Source organism: Halichoeres trimaculatus, unplaced genomic scaffold (genome assembly GCF_033239565.1).
Source record: "Halichoeres trimaculatus isolate MK-OKI-2021-1 unplaced genomic scaffold, fHalTri1.1 fHalTri1_scaffold_4, whole genome shotgun sequence".
Taxonomy (NCBI): Eukaryota; Metazoa; Chordata; class Actinopteri; order Labriformes; family Labridae; genus Halichoeres; species Halichoeres trimaculatus.
The window spans coordinates 1751765-1771202 of NW_027437182.1; the positions used below are offsets into that span (position 1 = coordinate 1751765).

At 45.8% G+C, this 19438-nt stretch overlaps 3 protein-coding genes across 9 annotated transcripts in view; 1 reads left to right on the forward strand and 2 right to left on the reverse strand.

The window, feature by feature from the left end:
- The window catches only part of patj (PATJ crumbs cell polarity complex component), a 134177-nt gene extending 131252 nt beyond the window's left edge, over positions 1-2925 (forward strand). For all 7 annotated transcript variants that reach the window (XM_074667609.1, XM_074667615.1, XM_074667613.1 and 4 more), the window contains 2 exons: positions 144-267; positions 358-2925. In XM_074667609.1, the coding sequence (XP_074523710.1) occupies positions 144-267; positions 358-504 (271 nt within the window). In that variant the 3' untranslated portion in view covers positions 505-2925. The remainder of the gene's footprint in view (positions 1-143; positions 268-357) is intronic.
- Positions 2926-3824: 899 nt separating this feature from the next.
- On the reverse strand, positions 3825-7922 carry pdzk1ip1 (PDZK1 interacting protein 1). The gene is made up of 4 exons (XM_074667617.1): positions 7618-7922; positions 4670-4796; positions 4459-4542; positions 3825-4343 (listed from the first exon to the last, which is right to left on the reverse strand). Exons 1-4 carry the CDS (start codon positions 7682-7684, stop codon positions 4271-4273), a joined length of 351 nt encoding a protein of 116 aa, XP_074523718.1. The 5' UTR covers positions 7685-7922; the 3' UTR covers positions 3825-4270.
- A 720-nt stretch (positions 7923-8642) lies between these two features.
- Positions 8643-18473, reverse strand: nwd1 (NACHT and WD repeat domain containing 1). The gene is made up of 15 exons (XM_074667616.1): positions 17257-18473; positions 16987-17190; positions 16765-16918; positions 14657-14774; positions 14423-14587; positions 14149-14346; positions 13951-14073; positions 13669-13868; positions 13280-13540; positions 12989-13079; positions 12658-12806; positions 10807-11080; positions 10181-10734; positions 9951-10056; positions 8643-9050 (listed from the first exon to the last, which is right to left on the reverse strand). The coding sequence occupies exons 1-15, from the start codon at positions 18456-18458 to the stop codon at positions 8740-8742; spliced, it is 4110 nt and encodes a 1369-aa protein (XP_074523717.1). The 5' UTR covers positions 18459-18473; the 3' UTR covers positions 8643-8739.
- Positions 18474-19438: the final 965 nt, after the last annotated feature.

Sequence of the window (19438 nt, forward strand, 5' to 3'; positions counted from 1 at the left end):
ACACACACACACACACACACACACACACACACACACACACACACACACACACACACACACACACACACACACACACACACTCAGCTCTGTAATGACAGGTAACACTCACCTGAACCTGACCCCCTCCTCCTCCTCCTCCTCAGGGGTCCGCGGCCCCGCAGCATCAGTCTGGAGAAAGGCTCAGAGGGACTCGGATTCAGCATCGTGGGAGGGTTCGGGAGTCCACATGGAGACCTGCCCATCTACGTCAAGACCGTCTTCAGCAAGGTCAGAACTCTGCACCAAAGACAGCTGCATAGCATTCAAGAGGCTGTGTGTTTTTAGTGTGTTTTTGACAGTGTGTGTGTGTGTTCTCAGGGCGCTGCGGCGGTGGACGGGCGTCTGAAACGAGGCGATCAGATCCTGACGGTGAACGGGGAGAGTCTGCAGGGGGTCACGCACGAACAGGCGGTCGCTATCCTGAAGAAACAGAGAGGGACAGTCACACTGGACGTCCTGTCATAACACACACACACTTACACACACACACACACACACCTGCATGAATACTCAAAGATGAACGCAGACGCTCCTGTGAGCAGATGAACCACACACACTTTGACTCTTGGACTACAGATCATCCTGGATCCTGAACTCTGAAGTTCCCAACATGCAAAAAAAAGAAGCAGCATCAGATGGTGCCAACACACACACACACACACACACACACACACACACAAACCTGTTAAACTCACTGCAGCATGTCCAGATAACTCACCGCTTTGAAATCGGCAAGCAGAGTTTCTCAACCTCTGGCTCGTGGTCCCATGGGAGGTCGTCTGGAACATAAACGGGGACGCTGAAGTTTGACACTTCATGGTGTCACTGGATGAAAAGTCCAAAGACTGAGTGATCATATGTGGGGATCATCAAGTTTTATCTTCAATTCAGATCCTTCTAGAAAAAACGTCAAAACCCGACCCTCAGTAACGATGGCCCGATCCAGAGGAGGTGGAGAAACTTTGTCACTAACGAACTAACACTCAGATTATCAAACCAAGAAACGCTCAGAGTCCTGACGGAGCCAGATTAAAGCCAGCAGGAAGTAAAATCCAGAGGAACTGAAAAGAATCAGTGCTGTGGCTGCTGCTACGCTAGCTTAGCTTCTCCTCTGTGGTAACCGACTGGTTAGCTATTAGCCAACAAGTAGCAGTTTTTAACATTGTGGGGAAAATGTGAAGAAGTGTAGCATCACTGATCGTTTCATCAACAGACTGTTTTTGTTTTTGTTTTTGTTTTTTGTTTATCCCACACTCAGAGAGCTAGCTGTTAGCGCTGAGCCAACTTTAAACTCTGGGGGTTTTTTGTTGAATTTCTCCGACTAATGAGCTAAAACTGAAAAATTCAAAATATCACAGTCTTAAATTCTTCTTAATGTGCCATTATTTGATTTCTGTATGGTTTGAGTCACAGTTTGAACATTTATTTACTAAAACACAAACATATTCGCCTGTCTCCATGGAGATGACTCTCAGGACTCGGTGGGCCGGGTGGAGACTCCCTGTCGCCCACAGGCAACAGACACAGCGTCTTCCACGTGTTTGTTATGGTAGAGAGAACGTTTGCATGTGTCTGAATGAAGATTTAATATTAAAATGATTTGTAGAAGCTGTCAGGAAGAAAGCAACAGACTCACATTCAGTGAAACTCGTCTGGAAGCTGTTAGCCGTGAATCTCAGAGAAACTTCTACAGCGTCAAACTACTTCTGAATTCCTTATCTTGTTGCGTTGTTGTTTTTAACTTCTTGATTGATGAAATGATCATTTTATCTGAGATTTAAGACCATGAACTCACCCCTGACTCATGTTTTTAGCTAACTGAGCAGAGAGACGCTGCTACACGCCCCGCCTTGGCGTGGAGACGAGGTTTAGAGAAATGTCCGTCTGTTGCTTTCAGGTCGTTGTTTACAGTTCCTCTGTCGTCAGATATTTATCGCTGTACGAACCAAGAAGGGAAAACCGTTCCAGCATGGACTCATACATATCAGTCACGTCTTCATTTCTGCTTCTTGATCCGTAGACGTCAGAGCAGATGAGCTGTAATTTATTTCAAAATGTTGATGAAAACTAACTCTGTTTGTTTTTATTTTGATGTGAAATGTTTCAGTGACGTCCTGAAGTTTTGGTTTCACTTTGGACTCAAACACCAGCTGGGTTTGCACTTTATGTTTCACTCATGGGGTCGTCACAGGTGGTCTCTGGTTTTTACGGCGCAGTTTTCCACGGCTAGTCCTGAGCATGAATCAGCGTTACACTTTAATCTGTTTCTGGAGTCACCTTTGACCTTCACCAACTTGTTTTTCTGTTGCCAAATTTGACCAAATCAGGAGAAAATGGAGGAGGTTGAGAATCTGTTTTTACAAAGACTTCTTGTTTGTGAAGGTGGAGTCGCCCCCTGCTGGACATTAGAAAGAATGCAGGTATCAGCCAGCTCTCTAGCGCCCCCACCTCCTCTCCTGTCCGAACTAACTGTTACAAACTTCCCTCAGAGTCCAATATGTAAGCACTTTTACATTTTTACGTTTACGATCTTAATCTGTGCTGATTTCAAGTCACGAAACAAAGTAACGAAAAAACAAGTTTTTGTCGGTTATTTAACGTACACGCGCTGACCTTCCACCGCCATGTTAAAATCCCTTTAAAGATGTAAAAGCCACAGTCATCCAGCAGTCAGGGTTTGGTTTTACGGTGTCTCAGCCCTTTGTTTATTTCATGCTCACGTCGTCTGAAACTCTGGAGTTCACCTGCAGGGGGCAGCATCCTACAGGTTTCACTGAGCTGAGGAGCTGTGAAAAAGTAGAGAATGATCTTTGTCTTCTGATTGATTTCACTCTTTGATTTGTGCCACATGATCTGTGTTTGATTAAAATGTAAAGGGAGCACAACACACCCTCTGGAGTCTGAGCTCTGCGTTTTTATTGGTCCACACACACTGACCTGTCTCACACACATCCATCGATATCGTTAGCCTTTGTGCTTAACAATTCCCTTATCAATTCTTTTCATTGTGCCGGAGCCGCTGGGCCTTACGTCGACTAGTCTGCTGCAGCTATCTTAGCTTAGCAGTTAGATAATGTTTCCCAAGAAAACTCTGATTCAGGATTTTCAGCTTGAAGTTTTCCTGAAGAACTGACTTCATAAAGAAATGTTCATCACTCTCTCTCAGGAGATTCATTTTCAGTACATTCAAAATGGTATAAATGCTAACGTATATGAGAAACTGCATTGATATGCTAGCCGTTAGCATATATCAGTATAACTTCAGCTTCAGAATAGAATTTCAGCTTTCATCACAGAAACATATCACATCAACTCTTTGTAAAAAATACTGAGAATTCAAATGTCAAAAGCTAACAGGCTAATGAAAGGGTAATGGCTGACAGAAAGGTTCCAAACAGCTTAAACCATTGCTATAACCACTTTGAGACACTAGATGGCCTACTTGAATTATTAATATATTACAACACAGAACATCAACGTCACATTGTGTGAAATTTTGACCTGTTTCTGTTTAATTCTGCCCAGAAATATCCAGACTCAGGGACCAGTTACAGTTTATTCACTTACAGTGTAAACTCAATTAAATGTTGTTGACACAGAAAACCTGTAAAGCTATTTTTTGTACCAAGAAAATTCACAACAGGAATTGATAAGGGAATGGATAAAGAATCAGATCAATGAGGGCCTCAGTATTGACAAAATCTTATTAATTCCCATCCCTACACACACACACACACACACAGGGGTCACTGACCTTTCTGAGACCGAGGACTACCTCAGAGGAAACGAGTGGTACGGAGGTCTACCAGAAAGACCAGTGATTAAGTTTCCCTCTGAACTTTGGACCATGAACTAACCTGACTCTTGTATTTCTCGTTTGTCGTGTTAATCATGACTCAGGTTGTTTTGTCATGGATCATTAATCAGTCGACTCAGCGTTTTGTTGGAAAAGTTAAATTATTAATCATCTCACAGATCAGCTTTCAGACACAAACATCCATGGACTTCACAGATAATTAATCAAACCGTTAAAGATCAGAAAGTTTTTACAGACATTTAAAATGATTTCACAACGTTTGAGGATAAAAAACAAACATTTAAGGAGATAATTCAGAGAAAGTTTCTGACAGTCAGCTTCTTCCTCCTGAGACGACAAGTTAATAAATGTGAGTGTTTAATGTTAGTGTGTTCATCAGGGAGGATTTCGACCAATAGGATCGCTGCAGTGCGGTCACATGGCGGTCACCTTTTCTTCAGAAACGTCGAAGCCTTCGTTGTAATATATGTTCGCTCTCTCTTTGTTTCTGAGGAGAAAAAACACAAACACACAGATTAAAACTAAAACTGATTTCTTTCTGACAGCAAAGAAACAGGATGAACCACAAACATGACGACACGTTAAAGTCAAGTCCTCCGTACCCGACCAGGTCCAGAGTCGTCTCGTAGGCGTTTTCTTCAGCCATGACGACGTCGGTTACTCTCTCCTCCGTGGTCGAGGTCCTGCTGGAAAAATAAACCTGACGTGACTAAAAGACGGAGATTTGATGCTCTGTGTTCAGCTCCTCACTGAAAACAAAGAGTCAAATTACAAGTGTCAAATCACAGGTGTCAAACGGCGCCCCCTGCTGACCTGCTGGGGTTGTCACACCACGCTTTCTTCGCCAGGAAGAAGACGAAGGTGAGGAAGAGGAATCCGGCCACGGCGATGATTCCCATGAGCCACTGAGGCAGCGGCCGCTCGAGGGGCTTCACCGGATCTGAGACACAGAGAGGTCAAAGGTCAACGAGTCCCACAGAGACGTCTGCTCGTTTTAATTCAGTGAAGGAAAGAGAACTTTGAGCTGCTTACATAAGCGACAGTTTTGTCTCGTTAAAAAAGGGCGTAATTTTTTTATTTGTTTGTTTTTTTGTCAGTATTCTGTCCCTCTGGGGCTCCCGTAGTATCTTTAAATGATTTACAGTGTCAGTATGCTGCAGCTCCATCAGTGAGGTTCTAGAATGTTCATCATCAAGCACAGAGAGCTTTCTGTCTTTGTGATGTCACTACATTCCGGAACTCTCTGAGCTCACTGAGTGTTTTTAAAGCAAACTACAGACACTTAGCTTTTTAACCTGGGCTAAAAACGTTAAGTTTTGGATTATTTCATCGTCAAAGCTCCTAAACTAAACTAATTAATCTTTTTTAATCTTGTTATTTTTCTTTCATGTGAACAAATATCTGTGAATAAAAGTGTTTAATGTGTTTTTAAAGTGTCTCCACAGCAGATCTGAGTGTAAATAAAAAGTGTTCCTGATCACAGTGAAACAAAAAGTCTAACTCAGCAGATATTAATGATTAATCCTGAGTTAAGGAGCCTTGGATTAAAGTGATTTGTGTCCTGCTCTGCTCTTTTATTGAGGCCTGTTGAAGCTGATAAAGCCTTATTGTGATTTTAACAGGAACAGATGTTTACTTCCTGTAGCTCATTACAGCCGGAGTTAATCATTATGAAAACTTTTCATCCTCAGAGAGCACTGGAGGATCTCCTGGATTCAGACTGTTCAGGGATAAAGTATGAGGCTTTACAGAGACTACAGTTACACGTCATTTTTTAAAGGAGCAGTACAACCAAAATTTTAAAAAGTTTGACCAGGAGGGGAAATGCTCAAAAAACAGATTCTAATGGGTTTCAAATAATTTAAAGGCAGTGGTGTGCACAGGAGGGGGGAAAAGGGGGTGGTCACCCCTCTCATGGCCAATTTGTTAAAAAAAACACGTGTAAGATACCCTCTTTGGGGCCAAACCACATGCTTAAGTGTCCTCTCAAAAAGCTAAAATTGGTGCTAAAGTGCACACTAAAGGGAAAATGTGTGCTAACGTGTCCTCTTGTGGTCCAAAACAGGTGTCAAAGTTAGGGATGGGTACCTTTCACATCTGAAACAATACGGTACCGATGCCTGGTACCTGGCAATCGGTACCGGTACTCAACGGTAACAAGTTTCGGTACTTTTTTGTGTTTATGTGGTAAAAAATATCAATTTGTTTAATAACGAAATATAAAAAAATTCAATTTAACACATTTATTCTGCAATATATAACCTTGCAATGCTGTGTTCATGTCCAGCATGGAAAATCACCTACTCTTCTACTCCCTCACAGTCACAAGGATGCATTTAGGTACCTAAACATGGTACCTTTTGGTTTTACATGAATCGATACCTGGTACTTTTGACAGAATTCGGTCGGTACCTACAAAAGTACCTAATTCGGTACCCATCCCTTGTCAAAGTACACTCTAAAGAAGCCAAAACTGGTGCTTAAGTGTAATCTTCAGTCAAAACACTTGTTAGGGGTCTTCTTTGGAGCTGAAAGTTTGCGACAATGCACTCTTAAGAAGCTATGACACGTGCTAAAGTGCACTCTTGAGTCAAATCAGTGCTAAAGTGTCTTCTTGGGAGCTGAATGTTTGGTAGAGTGCCCTTTTGAGTGAAAACATCCAACATAGTGCCGTCTTGAAAGAACCCACGTGTTGAAGAGCACTCTTAAAATGCTAAAACGTGCTAAAGTGCTCCCTTGGGCGTCAAAACACAAACAAAAGTGCTCTTAGAGGAGCCAAAATGCAAGCTAAACTGCACTCTTAAGAAGCTATGACACATGCCAAAGTACAATCTTGAGTCAAAATGCGTGCTTAAGTGTCTTTTTTGGGAAATGAATGTTTGTTAGAGTGCACTCTTAAGTAAAAACTCCAATCAAAGTGCCATCTTTGGCACCAAACGTGTACAAAAAAACTAATGTGCTAAAGCGCATTCTTGGGCGCCAAAATGAATATGACAGTTCCCTCTCAGGAGCCAAAACGGACACTTCATTATCCTCTCTAGAAGGTAAATCCTGTGCTAAGGTGCCCTCTTAGGGGCCAAAATTAGCGCTTAAGTGTCTTAGAAAACGTGTTGGATCTAGCTTCCTCTTCAGTGGTGAGAATGTGCTGTATGTGCCCGTTTTTGTTTTTGTTTTTTTTTGGTTGTTGTTTTTTTTTTGTGTCTGCCCTTCAAACAGTCTGGGCACGCCACTGTTTAGAGCTCATATTTAATTTAAAATTACACAAAGAAAACACATCTAATATTTATGTTTTGTGTAAAATATGTTCTCATTTTAAATCAGAGACCCTTTTCCACCCCTAAGAGAAATGCACCAATCAGTGATGTCACAAAGTGAGAAAATCTCATGTTCTTCTCGTTTAATTCTCGTCATCCTGGGATTTCTCCGTCACATACTGACCTCACAGTTTGAAACTCTGCCTATGTTCAGTATCGACCTCTAACATTTAAACCTGATTAAGTTTTTTTAAAGCAGCTGTTTAATGACATGTTTAGGGTTTTGAAAAGAAATGTTAACACAGATTAGCATCTTTTAAATTAGCATCTCTACATTTGTTGTTTCCTAATCTTTGCTTTCACTCCTGTGTTCACGGCCGACCTGTTTACCTCTCCTCAGTGTTCACTCTGTGTTCACAGGTAGAAATATAAACACAGACAGGATAACCTGAGTGTGTAATCATTGCTGTATGCTAGCTCTGCTGTTACAGGTGTTGTAGCTCGTACCTTTCTGAGCCTGTGACGCTCCCACCGTCAGTAACAAACAGGAAATGACAGCGCAGAGTTTCTCCATCGCTGCAGCTGATCTGAGTCAAAAACTGAACAAAGAGATAAAAAAATCCACCGTAGAGGAACCTGATGGTGACGAGTGGAGCTGAAGCTGTGAGTGTTGGAGTGACAGCAGAGATATCCAGGTGTAGTCAGGTGACGCAGGAGGTCAGCACACGCCTGTTAACCATTAACTCAGAGTCATAACACGCTCCCACTCTCATGAAGAGCTTCCTGCTCCGACTTTATGATCCTTCATGGATCAGCCGGAGCAAACCGTAAACACACTCCAGAGACTCAGAGGTTTGATCGGTTTTTAAAGAGACAGCTCGACTCTGCCCACAGGAGGAGTCGGCTAACGGACTGATCCAGTCTGTTCACAGACGGGACAAACTCTGAAACACAAATCCAGGTCGAATAAACGTTTGTCACGTTTTCTGTCTGCGGAGATCGTTCTTATCGGGGTGATTATTTTATACAAAGGTTAGTCCGAAGAAGTTATAAAGTGATGTAAAAAATAAAGCTGGATAAAGTAGAAAGAGGGTGCTGCATCTGAAACTTTTTTTTTTTTTTTTTCCTGCATCAGGACGATGGACGTCACAGAGAGAGCTGTGTCATCTGCAAAGAGTTGAGTCCCAGACCTGGACTCTGTGCTCGCAACTTAGTCCGATATTTCAAAGGTTCCTTCTCAGGTTTTAGATCCAGAAGTTCCCAAAGATGAAAAACAAAAAGCAATGAGTGGCTTGTTTCAGGACGGTCACCTCGGCAGAGACTAAAGAGGGGCGGAGTCAAAGGGCAGCGGCTGAAGGGGGCGGAGTCACAGAAGTGATAACATCAAAAAGAGACCATGCAGAACATTTCAAACCTCGTCTGAATACTCCAAATTGTCAAAAAAATGTATTTTTTATCCAAAACTTTGCAAAGTTCTGCCCCTTTAAATGTTCACGTGTCCCTCTCTTGACCTACAGGGGGAGCTAGAGGAAAGTAAAGTATGCAGGAATGTTCTGGAAAGAGGTAAATAATAAAAATGTGTCTTCATGAATTAGACGTTTGATGTTCTCTGAGTCTGAACCCGCCCTCCTACAGGATGAGACAGGAAGTGGAGGGTTTGGCTTTGAGCATGCTCACGAGGTTCAGGTTGAACTGGGCGGGGTTAAAGTCCCGCAGGTCGGACACAGAGTTCTGCGGACCGTCCTGGTTCCTGTTCCTGGAGGTGACCCGGTACTGAGCCTTCACATTCCTCAGAGGGTTCCAGTCCGGACTGATGTGGTCCGGACAGCGAAACACCTCCTTGATGATGGCGCCCTGCTGAGACAACGCCACAAAGCCGTTCCTGTACGTCACCATTCTGACCACAGGCGAGTAGACGTACTGGACGAACAGGAGGTTACCTGACAGGAAGAGACAGGAGGAGACGGCTGAGAGACACAAACAGCAACGAACAACATTTACCATAATCCCTCAGAGGTTACTTCACTGCCTGTGGGACGCTGAGCTCCTCTGGTTAGTTTAGGGTCTGTGTTTGTGTGGGACAGACAAGCTTCAATGTTTATAATTTAACAGGAGAAACATTTGGTTCATGGTATGTTCAGGGTCTCTAAAAAAAGTCAGCGATATTTGAGCATCAACAGTCAGTTCAGGGTCATAAATTAGTATGGGACATTAGGGGCGTCTGCGGTGAGTTCACAGTCTACATAAGAGTAGGAAATGTTGGTTGTTGCTTGAAATGGTGATGCAGTCAAGCATCAGTGGATAGTTCAATGACTGTGGGGCATTTGGGTGACTATGGTTAATTTAGTCTTTATGAACCATAGGAAAGTGGAGTGTCAACTGGACATTTGAATCCAGATGGTTAGTTCAGTGTCCATGTTATGAATGGGAAAACCAAGTGACTGTGGTGAGTTCAGTGTCTGTTGTGAAAGTGGGACGTTTGAGGTCTGTGATTATTTCAGTGTTGAATCAAGCTTCTGTGGTGAGTTCAATGGTTGTATAAATAGTGGGACATCTGTGTCTTAGTTTGTGGTAAATTTAAGGGCCGATCAGTAAGTGGTGAGTTAAATGTCTGTTAAAATAGTGGGAAATTAGAGTATCCGTGCTGAGTTAAATGTCTGTCAAAATAGTGGGAGATTAGAGTGTCTATGGTTAGTTTAATGTCTGCTGTAACAGTGGGACATTTGATCGTCTCCAGTCAGGTTTTTTCGTGATGAGTTCACTGTCTTGAGTAATTGTAGGAAATTTGAGTTTTTCAGGGTTTTAACCTTCCTCTTCTCTTTCTGACTGATCGTCTCTACCTGTGCTGACGTCCCAGACTTTGACGGTTCTGTCCTGAGACCCTGTGAAGACGAACTTGTCGCTCTCGGAGAACGCGGCGCAGAGGACGCCCTCGAAGAAAAAACCCTGATCAGGAAAAAAAAAACGACAGAGAGGAGAGAGACTCAGGGTGGAGGAACAGGGAGGAGTGTGACCTCAGGGTGGAGGAACAGGGAGGAGTGTGACCTCAGCTCTTTGACCTTCCTCTGACCTTGTACTCCATGGTGTGATCCAGGACCAGTGGGTTCAGGGCCCAGAGCCTCTGGACCGCGTCCTCGGAGCCCACCAGTGCGTGCGTCCCCCAGTTGCTCGCCGTCACACATGTGACTCTGCTGCGGTGAGCCTCCAGGTCGGAGCTTGTGCCGCTGCTGAAGTCGTGCAGCTTGACCTCCCCGCAGCTCGTCCCGTACAGCAGCCGCAGGTCGCACAGCAACGCCATGGAGGACAGCGGGGCGTGGAGGAGGGAGAGAGGCACCGCCTGCAGGGGCCCCTCCACCGTGGGGAAGCTGTCTCTGGTGGTGATCTCAAACAGACACACCGAGTCCTCGTACGCCACCGCCATGTGCTTCTCCCTGGCGCCCACGGCGAGGCAGAGCACCCTGCTGAGGCTCTCTGGCGGCGGGATGCAGAGCGTCTCCTGGGGCAGAGCCAGCGGGTAGATGAGGACGGTGCCGGTGGTCAGACCGCAGAACAGCAGCCGTTTGTGCTGAGCCACCTCCAGACAGCAGACCTGAGCCGAGACGGCGTAGCGCTCCGACAGAGACCCTGCAGGGGGACAGAGGGGTCAGAGGAAAACCGGACTCTGTTTGGATCTAAAGAACCGGGCCCTGCTCTCACCTGAGAGGCTGTTCCAGCTCATCACCTCCGTCTGACTCTGCTGCCTCACGAAGAAAACCCGGTCTGCGTCTTTGGTGAGGGCGGCGTGGGCGCAGCCTGCGGGGATGTGGGCGAGCGGTTTGTGGCGTTCGTCGTATTTCAGACTCCACAGGTTGATGGCGGCGGCGGACGATGACGCTGAGACCACGAAACCCTTCAGCAGAAACACGGACGTGATCGCAGCATCCGACCCACAGAGGACGTCCAACAGCGCCCCCGTGGTCACCGACCAGATCTGACGATGGGGGGGGGCAGGGAGGAACAGTCAGTGCTACACACCTTCATCATCATCATCATCATCACCATCATCATCATCATCATCATCATCATCACCATCATCACCATGATCTTCATCATCATCATTATCATCATTATCCTCATCATCACCATCTTCATCACCATCATCATCATCATCATCATCCTCATCCTCATCATCATGACCATCTTCATCACCATCTTCATCATTGTCATCATCATCCTCACCTTCACCATTATCATCATCATCATCATCATCATCATCATCATCATCATCATCATCATCATTATCATCATCCTAACCATCTTCATCATCATCATCATCATCATCATCATAGTCATCATCATTATCCTCATCATCACCATCTTCATCACCATCATCATCATCATCAGCAGCAGCAGCATCATCATCATCATCATCATCATCATCATCATCATCATCATCATCATCATCACCATTATCACCATGATCTTCATCATCATCATTATCATCATCATCATGACCATCTTCATCACCATCTTCATCATTGTCATCATCATCCTCACCTTCACCATTATCATCATCATCATCATCATCATCACCATCATCATCATCATCATCATCATTATCATCATCCTCACCATCTTCATCGTCATCATCATCATAGTCATCATCATTATCCTCATCATCACCATCTTCATCACCATCATCATCATCATCATCATCATCATCATCATCATCATCATCATCGTCATTACCATCATCGTCATCATCATCATCATCATCACATCATCATCATCATGACCATCTTCATCACCATCTTCATCATTGTCATCATCATCCTCACCTTCACCATTATTGTCATCATCATCATCATCATCACCATCATCATCATCATCATCATTATCCTCATCATCACCATCTTCATCACCATCATCATCATCATCATCAGCATCATCATCATCCTCATCATCATCACCATCATCATCATCATCATCATCAGCATCATCATCATCATCACCATCATCACCATGATCAGCATCATCACCATCATCACCATCTTCATCATTATAATGATCATCATCATCATCATCATCATCATGAACACACACACACACACACACACACACACACACACACACACACACACACACACACACACACACACACACACAGTCTGACTTGCTGGTTTTAGTTTCTGGTTTCTGTTTTTGACTTTTTAGTTCTGGTTCCTGGTTCTTGGTTATTCGTTTTTTTTTTTTTTTAGCTACAGGCTCCTGATATTTAACTTTTAGTTTTTGGTTTGTGAATTTTGGTTTGCAGTTTTAAGCTTCTGGATTTGCAAGATTCTGGTTCCTGATTTTTTTAGTTTCTGGTTCCTGGTACTAGTAAGCGGTTCCACATTCTTGGTTTTTAGATTTTATTTTTTGTTTCAGCTTCCTGGATTTTGGTTTAGAGTTTCTGGTTCCTGGTGAAGAGGTTTTTATTAATTGGTTCCTGGTACTCATTACTGGTTCTTAGTTCCTGGTTTTCATCTCTAAATGTCTGGTTAGTTGTTCCTGATTTAAGGTTTGTACTCGTATGAGTTGGTCGGCGGCTCCGGAGGCGAGCAGTCTGCAGTCCGCTGAGATGCAGGAGGACAAAACGGAGTCATCGTGGTGGAGGTCCAGGAACCTGTCCACAGAGTCCCTGTCGATGTGGAACAGGCTCAGAGTCCGGTCGCTGCCTGGAGAGGAGCACAGGATCCACAACACTTCAGTCCTGGATCAAAGTTTCTCAATGAGCAAAAACAAACAAAAGCGAAACAGGTTAAAAAGAAGACACTCAGACTCTGAAGATGTCTGGTGGTCTCTGGTGGTCTCTGGTGGTTTTTGAAGGTCTCTGAAGGACTCTGAGGTGTGTCTTTACCTGCTGTCAGGATCTTCTCTTCCTCAGACACTGAGAGCAAAGAAGGAACCAGAGGAAACTCAGACGCGGTGTGTTTCCCTGAGCGAGAAATCTGCAGACAGGAAGGAGAAAAACATGATGTGGAGCAGTGCTGCCCCCTGCTGGCTCAGTCTGATTCTGATCCTGGTCCTCTTCAGTTCAAAGCCTTTAACTTTAATAAAAACTGATTTTAACTTTTTAAACGATGATAATAATCCTCGCTAACAGCTGGTCTTCACTCAGACTCAGACTGGATCAGAGTGGTTTACGGACCTGGTACAGGAACCCTTCTGTGGAGACCAGGAACACCTTCCCTCGTCTCGGCAGCGTCACAGATTTCACAGCAGTCAGACGACGCGTCGAGGTTTCCAGCTGAGCCTCCACAGTCTGAGTCCGGTTCACAGGATTACGGATTCTGACCCGTCCAGAACCACATAGAGAGACCACAGAGTCCTCCAGAACTCCCAGAACCAGTGAGCCGTCCTCACTGCAGCTGCTGAGGAGATCAGAGCCGTCCAGCATCCACACCTTCACCTGAGAGCACACACACACACACACACACACACACACACACACACACACACACACACACACACACACACACACGGGCGTCAAACGCTGTCAGAGGAGCGTGGCGAGCAGCACGTCGATGGGAGGAGCACCTGACTGCTGGTGTAAACAAACATCAGCTGTTTGGACAGGTGGAGGTGTGCTGATGAGGGGGCGGAGTCCACAGGCACCGCCTCCTGGATGCAGAGCAGCTCCTTTCCGTTCATTAGGCTCCACCTCCTCAGAGAGCCATCGGCAGCCAATGAGAGGCAGTGGGCGGAGCTTTGGAGCACCTTGACGGACAGGACGGCTCCTGAAGGAGACGATTGGCTCGGTGACGATGACCTCACAGGTGTGATGTCATAAATCAGAGTGTGTGATGCTGTCACACTCACCTGTGTGTCCCTGCAGGCAATGGATGAGCTGCTGGTCAGCGAGGCTCCAGACCGCCACCACGCCGTCGTCCGAGCCCGCGACAAGAAGCTCCGCCTCCACGCTGACGTCCACACAGAGGACACCTGGAGAAACATTCACAGGTAGGAGCTACATCCTGAGTCGTGACATCATCAAAGATCTACCACATCGCTCCTGACCTCCCTGTAGTCCGCTCAGCGTGTGCTGCAGCGCCCCCCCTGGCGGCTGCAGGAAGCTGCACTTCGGGATGAGAATGGGCTCCGTGCACGTCAGTAACCACTCCTCACATTGGCTGCACAGCCGGCCAATCACAGCGGGGAACGGCTTGGCTAAGGAGCAGAGTCTGGCTAACAGCTGGGTGTAGAACAGGGACATGTCTACGACCCGGGGACACAGTCAGACCGCTTCGCCAAAACGCCGGAAACGTTCGTTAAACGGCGCAGAAACACTCACCCATGTGACCCTCCAGGAAGTCCAGACTCGGTTTGATGAGCTCCAGAGTGTCCCGGACCAGTCTGGTCTCCGTGCAGTCCATGTACCTGGCACACTGGTCCAGGTCCTGGATCACAGCGGACACCCCGCAGACCCGGCTCTTACAGAACAGCCACTCAGCACAGCCTGAGGGAAAAACACAAACAGTCAGAAAAAAAAAACACCAGAGTCGTTTTTATCCCGCCCTCATCTCACCGATGACTTCCTGTCGTAGCTCCTCCCACAGCCCGGCGTGCAGCAGGTGGTACGGCAGCTCCTGGAGCTTCCTGACGTTGACCAATCCTGGAGCAAACCACAGCGGCTGGGGCGGGACCTGTGAGGGAGACAGCCAATCAGAAAACAGACTCATGACGGTTTCTGTGTTTTCAGTCTGATATTTGTGCCTCCTTGTTGTTGTTTGTTTTTGTTAATGTTGATTTTGTTGGTATAGTTTTTTTGGTGTTGTTGCTGAAGTAGATGTAGATATTTGTTTAGTTGTTGATGTTTTTGTGGTAATTGTCGTTGAAGTTGTTGTGTTTAATGTTAATGTTGATGTTGATGATGTTAAAGTGTTGATGTTGTTGTTTTTGTTATTGTTTTTGCTGAAATTGTTTTTGTTATTGATGTAAATTTTGTTTTTAACGCTGATGTTTTTGTTGGTGCTATTGGTGTTGTTGTGGCCGATGTTATTGTTGATGTTGTTGAAGTTGATAATGATGATATTTTATTCTTGTGGATAGTGTTTTTGTTGTTGTTTTGTTTGTTGTGGTTAATGTTGTTTTTGTTGTTGAAGTTTTTTATTTTGTTGATATTGTTTGATATTGTTCTTGTTTTGGTTGTGGTTAATGTAGTTGAAGTTGTTTTGTTGATGTTATCTTGTTGTTTTGTTGTTCTGGTTGTTGATGTTTTTTGATGTTGTTTTGGTTGTGGTGAATGTTGTTGTTGTTGTTTTGTTGTTGTTGTTTTGTTGTTGATGCTGTAATGTTTATGTTTTGGTTTTGGTTAATGTTGTTGATGTTTTTTGTGTTGTTTTTATTGTTGTGGTTAATGTTGTTTTTGTTGTTGAAGTTTTTGATTTTGTTGATATTGTTTGATATTGTTGTTTTTCTTGTTTTGGTTGTGGTTAATGTGGTGAATGTTGTTGTTTGATGTTTTTTTTGTTGATGTTTTGTTGTTTTCATGTTTTAATGGTTGTGGTTAATGTTGTTTTGTTGGTTTTTTTTTGGTTGTTGATGTTGTTTTGTTGATGTTGTTTTGGTTGTTGATGTTGTTTTGTTGATGTTGTTTTGATTGTTGATGTTGTTTTGTTGTTTTGTTGATGTTGTTTTGATTGTTGATGTTGTTTTGGTTGTTGATGTTGTTTTGTTGTATTGTTGATGTTGTTTTGTTGATGTTTTTTTCACTGTTGATGTTGTTTTGGTTGTTGATGTTGTTTTGTTGATGTTGTTATGGTTGTTGATGTTGTTTTGGTTGTTGATGTTGTTTTGGTTGTTGATGTTGTTTTGTTGATGTTGTTTTTCTGATGTTGTGGTTGTAGTTAATGTTGTTTTTTGTTGTTTTGTTTGAGGTCAATGTCGTTGTTTTGGTTGTTGATGTTGTTTTGATGTTATTTTGTTGTTGTGTTTTGTTGATGTTTTTTTCGTTGTTGATGTTGTTCTGTTGATGTTGTTTTGTTGATGTTGTTTTGGTTGTTGATGTTGTTTTGTTGTTTTGTTGATGTTGTTTTGGTTGTTGATGTTGTTTTGTTGTTTTGATTGTTGATGTTTGATTGTTGATGTTGTTTTGTTGTTTTGTTGATGTTGTTTTGATTGTTGATGTTGTTTTGGTTGTTGATGTCGTTTTGTTGATGTTGTTTGGTTGATGTTGTTTTGGTTGTTGATGTTGTTTTGTTGTATTGTTGATGTTGTTTTGTTGATGTTTTTTTCGCTGTTGATGTTGTTTTGGTTGTTGATGTTGTTTTGGTTGTTGATGTTGTTTTGGTTGTTTTGTTGTTTTGTTGTTTTGTTGATGTTGTTTTTCTGATGTTGTGGTTGTAGTTAATGTTGTTTTTTGTTGTTTTGTTTGAGGTCAATGTTGTTGTTTTGGTTGTTGATGTTGTTTTGTTGATGTTGTTTTGGTTGTTGATGTTGTTTTGGTTGTTGATGTTGTTTTGTTGATGTTTTGGTTGTGGTTAATGTTGTTGATGTTTTTTGTGTTGTTGTTGTTGATGATGTGGTACTCTTTATTTTTTTTTGGAAATTGTTTCCTTTAATCATCAAGAATTCCAACATGAGGTTGTATGCTAACCTCCATGTTTGCGTTAGCGTTAGCGACAGAGGACGTACCTTTCTGTCCGACAGGAGCAGGGACAGACCGGGCAGAGCCGCTGGTTTCAGTTTCCCAGACCACCGACCCAGGAAGTACTCCCCAAGGATCCTCAGGCACCGCCCCTTTCGCTCTGATGTCAGATACCGAGCCTGAACCGCCTCGCACAGACGCCTGCACAAACACGCGTCACTCAAACATGTGACCTTTGACCTCACAGTTATCACTTCCTGTTTCTGTACCTGTTGTTGAAGGATATGAACGCGACCCGTCTGGTCCAGCGCTCCTCCAGCTGATCCTCCAGGTCCCGCCTGAGTCGAGCCCACAGGAGGGGGGGCAGCCGGATCAGCGAGGGGGTCGGAGGGAGGGAGTGACGGTAAACCTCAGCAATGACATCATCATCCAAGGATATGACATCACGCAGCTCAGACTCCAGCAGACCCTCCCTGAAGAGAAACATCCGTTTGTTCCAGCATCTGTTTCTTTTTAAAGGTTTGAAACTCAAAACTCACCTCGCCAGAGCGATGTATCCCAAGGCTCCGCCCACCAGCTCCTTCCCGTGTTTCTCCTCCAGCATCAGCAGAAGCTGTGACATCATTTCCTGTGTGTTGGCCCCCAGGTGTGTGTGTGTGAGTGGGGTGAAGGATGTCCAGCGTTTGGCTGCAGACAGCATCAATCTGAGGTGCAGCGGACAGCCCGTGGAATCAAACCTCTGCAGCACGACGCCGTTCTGCTCCGAGGTCAGAGTTCGCTGTGACGCCAGCAGGTACGACTCCATCACCTGTTTCCCCTCGTCACGAGACAAACGCGCCACCTCAAAGAAGCTCCCCGAAGACGCCAGCTTCAGCCGTGCGTTGGCGAACGCCGCGCTGTTGGTGTCCATGGAGAGCACCAGGTGGACGTTTGGCGGGAGGTCGGCGGGCAGCCAGTAGAGCTTGTGGGCGTGGTGTTGGTCTGAGAGCTGATCCAGAGCATCCAGGATGACGAGCACCGTGTTCCCGCGCTGCGACACGTCAGCAAGGACGCTCCTGAAGAACCGCAGCAGCTCCAGGTGAGTGTTCGCCGTCAGCGGCGGGGGCGGAGCCAAACCATAAGCAGAGCAGATCTGGACGCAGACGCTGCGGAGGACGTGGTCGATGTCCGGTTTCTGAGGATGGCGAGCCGCCAGCAGCCGGATCACCACCAACGCCCCCCCCTCCAGGACGCCACGCATCTCCTGTGCCAGCTTACACAGCAGAGCCGTCTTCCCCATCCCAGCAGCGCCGTGCACCACCAGCGGGGCGTGAGGCACGTTGGTCGACTCCCACATGGCGAGACAGAGTTTACCCAGGAGCCCGTCCCTGCCGTGGAGGCCCCTGCACAGCTCGGGGATCCTGGTCTCCAGCTGGTCCACCTCCTCAAGAACCCGGTCTGAGATTTCCTCCTCCTCCTCCCCGATGTGACCCCAAACCTTCCTGCCCCTCCCCTCCCCTGACGACCCCACCGACGACTCCACCGCCGCTCCGATCCTCGCCTTCATCTGAGAGACGAACTGCTCGCACACGCTGTCCAGGTACTGAGCGTGCTCCTTGCGTTTAGGGTCGATGCTTCCCTTGCTGAGCTCCACGCAGTGCAGGTTGAGGACCTTCTGAGACGTGGCGTAGAGGCGGGCCTTCAGACCCGTGAGGAGTCCCTGAGCTTCAGCGTCCAGGAGGCCGTCGGCGGTCAGGTCCATGTATTTGGCGAGGCGTTTGGGGCCATCTCTCACCCTCTGGCGGGGAATCTCTCGCAGGAAGAGCAGCGCCGACTGACCCCCGGCGTCTGTCGACAACCCCTGCTCGAACTCTCGCTCTGTGACTGAAGCAGAAGAGGACACGCTCAGATTTCTCGCTGTGAGGGAACAACGTCAAACTGTGAGCGTTCTGACCTGAGGTGGAGAACAGCTGTTTCTGCTCCGCCGTGATGTCACCGGCTGCCTCGGCGTCCGCGGCGGCTGAGCGTAGGAGCTGCAACAGTCGAGTCTCTGTGAAACGCCAGGAGAGGACGTCTTTGTCCCGCTGAGGCCCACTCTCAGGTCGGAGGTCGCTGAAGTGGGGGAAGTGAGCTGTGATTGGCTGAAGGGTGAAGGTGGGCGGGACAGCGTTGTTGTCCTTTAAGAACCACTGACTCAGCAGCTTGGTGCCTTCAGGGTTCTTGGAAAGTCGGGACAAAAGAGCTTCAAACAGTTTGTCGGGGACGAGTCGGGGGAGCGCTCTGTGGCCGTACCGGTTCCCCAGCAGAGCCTGTGGAACCAGGTCCAGGAGAACAGAGAGGAACCATGAGCTTCTGAGAGACCAGAACACAACCTGACAGAAACATGTAACGCACACGCGTGGACGCCATGACGGTTCACAGAGGAAACGACGACTCAGAGCGGCGCAGGAAAAGACGCAGAAACTTCTCTGCTGCCTTAAATCATGAAAAATCATGACTCACTTTCCTTCCCTTCTTCTCTTGTCTCCTTTCCTCTTGCTATCTCATTCCCTACCCTTCTATAATCCTTCCTTTCCTTCTCTCCTCTCTTTCCCTAACTTCCTTACCTTGTAGTCTCCTTTCCTAACTTTCCTCCTCTGTCCTTACATCCTTGTCTTGTCTCTTGTTCCCTCAGCTTCTTCCTTTCCTCTTTCTTTCATCCTTCCCTTTTTCATTTCATTCTCTCTTCCTCCCTTCATGCCC